Source organism: Solanum tuberosum, unplaced genomic scaffold (assembly GCF_000226075.1).
Source record: "Solanum tuberosum cultivar DM 1-3 516 R44 unplaced genomic scaffold, SolTub_3.0 scf00141, whole genome shotgun sequence".
NCBI lineage: Eukaryota > Viridiplantae > Streptophyta > Magnoliopsida > Solanales > Solanaceae > Solanum > Solanum tuberosum.
This window is the reverse complement of record NW_006239075.1, coordinates 751,700-756,212: the sequence shown is the minus strand read 5'-3', so window position 1 is coordinate 756,212 and position 4,513 is coordinate 751,700. Positions and strand designations below refer to the sequence as shown.

At 36.2% G+C, this 4,513-nt stretch overlaps 1 protein-coding gene across 1 annotated transcript in view; it reads left to right on the top strand.

Annotated features, from left to right (window-relative positions):
- The first annotated feature begins 212 nt into the window (after positions 1 to 212).
- LOC102598523 (KRR1 small subunit processome component) overlaps positions 213 to 4,513 on the top strand; it is a 7,568-nt gene continuing 3,267 nt past the window's right edge. Inside the window, exons 1-4 of the mRNA XM_006352947.2 lie at positions 213 to 555; positions 1,899 to 1,975; positions 3,131 to 3,241; positions 4,224 to 4,292. Of these exons, the coding sequence (XP_006353009.1) occupies positions 360 to 555; positions 1,899 to 1,975; positions 3,131 to 3,241; positions 4,224 to 4,292 (453 nt within the window). The 5' untranslated portion in view covers positions 213 to 359. The remainder of the gene's footprint in view (positions 556 to 1,898; positions 1,976 to 3,130; positions 3,242 to 4,223; positions 4,293 to 4,513) is intronic.

The window sequence follows — 4,513 nt, the reverse complement described above, 5'->3', positions numbered from 1 at the left end:
CCAATATTAATGCCACATAAGCTCGGTCAATGGTCAGAGGGGTTTAAAATATTGTGTTTTGATGAGTTTAAGGGTTTGATTGGCAAAGTGATGAGTAGGAGGGTCTAACTAACAAAAAGAGCCAAGTACAGGGGTCTTTCAGGTCATTCCGCCTAATAATTTACTATAAATAAACTTTATAATATATATTTTTTTTGCTCTTTAAAATTTAAACCCTACGACAGGGCTTCACTTCCCTTAACCCTGAGCCGCCATTGGCGTCTGTAACTGCTCTTTCTGCAATTTGTGCGTTTCTCTGTAAAATTTCATTGGGTGGATTGATAATTTGTGGAATTTTGCTTCAGTTTCGAGTAACTGCAATGGCAGATGAAGAGAATTTAACTGTTAATGAAGAGTTGATTCCGAAGCCGAGGCACAAGGGAAAACATGACAAACCAAAGCCATGGGATGATGAAAGCATCGACCATTGGAAGATTGAGAAGTTTGATCCTTCCTGGAACCAGAGTGGATTGCTTGAAGTCAGTTCGTTTTCAACTCTATTCCCTCAGTACAGAGGTTAGCTCCCAAAAAATATCTTCTTTTGAGACCACAGTTTTATGACCTAATTGAAAGAAGAATGAAATTACTTTGTAACATTATTCTCTGCCTTACGAATCACTGTAGTTTGATTAGCAAATACTTGGTAAATTTTAGAACTTTCCCGTATTAATTCAGTGTCATCTGTCTAATTTCATTGTCAAAATTCAAGTTTGGAGCTTTGTGCACATTTGCACTAGTCTCTTTTATGCATGCACGGATTTTTTTCTGAGTTGATCTTTGAATACATAGGTAACGTTTGGGAGGGGAACAAGTTATTCCGGGAATGTTATCTCACCTTATGTGGGATAAAATATATATAATAATGGGATAACTTATTCCACGATTTATCCCAACCTAACATGAGATAAAGCTCATCCTTAAATTAATCCCGGTATTAGTTATCCCCTAGTACCAAATGAGCCCCTAGAGTTTATTTAGCTGCAAAACCAAAAACCAACAGCCACAACACCACCTCAGTCCCAAACAAGTTATAGTTGGCTATATGAATCCTCTTTTTTTTTTCCTCAAGGCACATCATCATCCTACCAAATAAAATAAAAGTAAAACCTATAGGGATTTTTTTTCTTCCATTGTGCTCTATCTGTAGCTGAATTGACATTGATTCCAGGGATTTGTAGGTCTTTCGGGACAACTTCATTCCATATGATTTTGTTTTTGAAACAGGTAACTTTAGGTCTACCTTGTCCCCAGTTAACACCTTCACTCACCAAAGTTCCACACATACAGACCGTTGCATCGGTAGGTCAATGCATGACATGAACAAGTCATGGAAACTAGAATAAATGTGTGTGCAGGGGTTGGTTAGATTCAGGCACATTAAGAATTTTGACGGAATGTGTGTTCCCTATCAGTTTTTGTTCTTATTGAATGGTCGACTGCGAAACCCATCAGGGTTCCAAAAAAACATATATGTTTTTTGCTCGCCAATATTCAGATACATGATATGGTTTAACTTAAGTTGATGTTTTGACTATACCAAATTGCACAAAGAGAAAGCAGTTCCTATGTGTATTGGATTATCGTTTAGTTGCTTATTTCTTCAATGATTTGTTAATAAGAACTGACAACACAAGGTGCACTGAGCAGGTTGGGATTTTTAGTGAACCTATTAGTTAAAATGCCAGACTGAGTCTCTACTTATAAATTATAATCTGCTCACTTGATCATGTTTGCATTATAACCTTTCCTTGATAAGTATGCTTTTATATTTTTTGTTGAAAACAATCGATGTTTCTTGTGAATCTAAAATAATTGACACATTAGTGTGCGGTATGTTAATAAATGAGCATTTTTATCAGAGAAATATTTGCAAGAGTGTTGGCCTAATGTAAAAGGTGCCTTGAAAGAGCATGGAATTGCCTGCGAACTTAACTTGGTAAGTCATTGTAACCTCTACCCCTCTCTCTCTCTCTCACACACACACACACACGTTTTCTTTGCTGTCTATAACTATTAGAATACTTCTAGAACTATGTATTATTTGTTAGTTGGTAAGGTCCTAACTCGTATCGGCGAGCTAGAACCAAGGTTACTTACATCTGACTCATGTATTTTGTCGAGAAGTAAAATTTCTCTGTGCTAACTCTCGGATAATGCATTCCTGAATTAACCAGTGTTTGATGTCGTAATACTTAATTAGACAGTATTTATATGGAATTAAACCTTATTGATTGGGCACCCAAATTTATGCTTATCATTGATTCTCCTTGGGAGACTAACATGAGGGACGTTGCCTATCCATTTCAGCTGCCCATACAATGATGAGCTTGCTATGTTGAAATGATGAAATCTAAGTTATTGCTGAAAAATGGATTTCCTCATTACAAGTGGCTATGGATAAAACCTCCAGTTTTTAACAGTATTCTTGAGTTGCTCACATTTCTTTTGTTAATCAAAGATGCTTTCAAAATCTTCACTTGTGGTGTGAGGGTCATATGTTAGATAGCTTGTCACAGTTTTTGAATAGCATTAGGACAGTTAAGATCTGTAACCCCTTTCATCTTGTTCTCTTCTCAGTTCTCAGTACCTTCTTGGTACTTATTTAGATGAAATCTACTTCACATAATTCAAGATATAGAAAATAAATAACAGGATTCCTGAGTGATACTGGGTTAAGGTTCCTTATTTATCATATTTAAACCTCTTGCTTAGTTATCTACTTAATGCCAAGTGATGTTAATGTGGTGGAGCTTTGGAGAAGAAGTTCCCTACATAGAGCAAACATGTATATATGGAAATTTATTTCATTGTTAGGGGCTTTGAAGAAAAAGTTTTCAAGCATGGAGAAAGTATGTACAAACAACAAAAATTATTTTATTGATAGGGGTTGAATGTTTGGTAACGTTCCATGTATTTGTGATATGTCAGCAACTTCAAAGAGCATCACACACTATTACCTTGACTGGCTATTATTTATCATTGCTTTTCCACATTTTGTCTTCCCACTTTTACTCTCTAATGAGCACTAATATTAGGTCTGCACTTTTGCAATTAATATCATCTGTTTATTTTTTCTTCTGTTGTGGGTCAGGTTGAAGGATCCATGACAGTTTCTACTACTATGAAGACAAGGGATCCCTATATTATTGTAAAAGCTAGGGATTTGATAAAACTTTTGTCAAGAAGTGTCCCTGCTCCTCAGGTTTGTGTTTTTTTTTATCCCTGTCGTTTCTCATCATCTCTGATTCTTTTCTTGTATAGCATACTAAATGTTTGGTTAGAATTTTTAGTAGCAAGCAGTAAATAGCATTGTTTTAGGATTGAGCCCTGCTTCTGTTAATTGAATGGTATTCACTTTGTTTCAAAACCAGGAAAGGGTTGACTTTGTTTTGATCAGTAATCCAGGGGAGGTTGGACTTGTCATATATGTTGAATTATAAAGTTATTTGCCAGCTTTAAGTTTATTTTGACCAGCAGCTATCTTATGCTTAATCAGAATGGTGGTGCAAAGGAGAGGGTTATAAAAAAAACTGGAAGGCTTTGTTACATAGCTGTTAATAAGTAACTAACCAAAGTGTGGAGCCTCTCTATGGTCCACAAATTTCCTGAGACACTGTAGTGATATTTAGATTGAGGTGTCACATATTTGCTCTGAACAATTCATCTTCTTTCTGCTTGGATATTGTTTCGCATAAAGCAGATCTGCACTAAGCTATCTATTGCATATTGTTTAATGGCTTTCTATTCTACTTGTCTATTATTTTTTTATTTTTTTTGATAACCGAGAAATCCGTTTGTGACCCGCCCTTTGGACCAATCACAACCTTCTAAACTCGGTGGATAATGGGCCCTCCCCTCTACCCTTCTCCACTTAAATACCGGGCTTCGCTTTGCATGGTGTGGAGCTTGAACCTGCGACCTAAGCCACAAATCCTCCACCTTTTGCTACTCGAGCTAGGCCTTGGGGGCGTCTATTATTTATTCTGTTTTTCGCTTTTCGCCATCTATGGTACATAACATAAGAGAAAAAAACACACATTTATTATCCACAAATTTGCTGTTCGTGTCCCCTCTGCAATTCGAATGTTAAGCTGGAGGATTGCTTCACTATATTATGTGCTCTTTTAGTTATCCAATAGTCTCTTCAACTGTTGGTTAATTCTAAATGAAATGTGCTTTCCCAGGCTGTCAAAATCCTGAATGATGAGATGCAATGTGACATAATCAAGATCGGCAACATGGTTCGCAACAAGGTGTGCTATGCTCATCCCTACTCAAATTAAGTAAATGTATTTCAATTATATCTTTTATTTGGTGGATGATTTTGATCAGAACATGAATTCTATGCATGGCTGTCAAACACTTTGTTGGATACTCGTCAAATAAAAATGTTCCTTCACATAATATGCACACTTTTGATAAGTATGCTCATTCACAATATTCCATACTTTTTTTTACAAGTATGAGAGGGCTC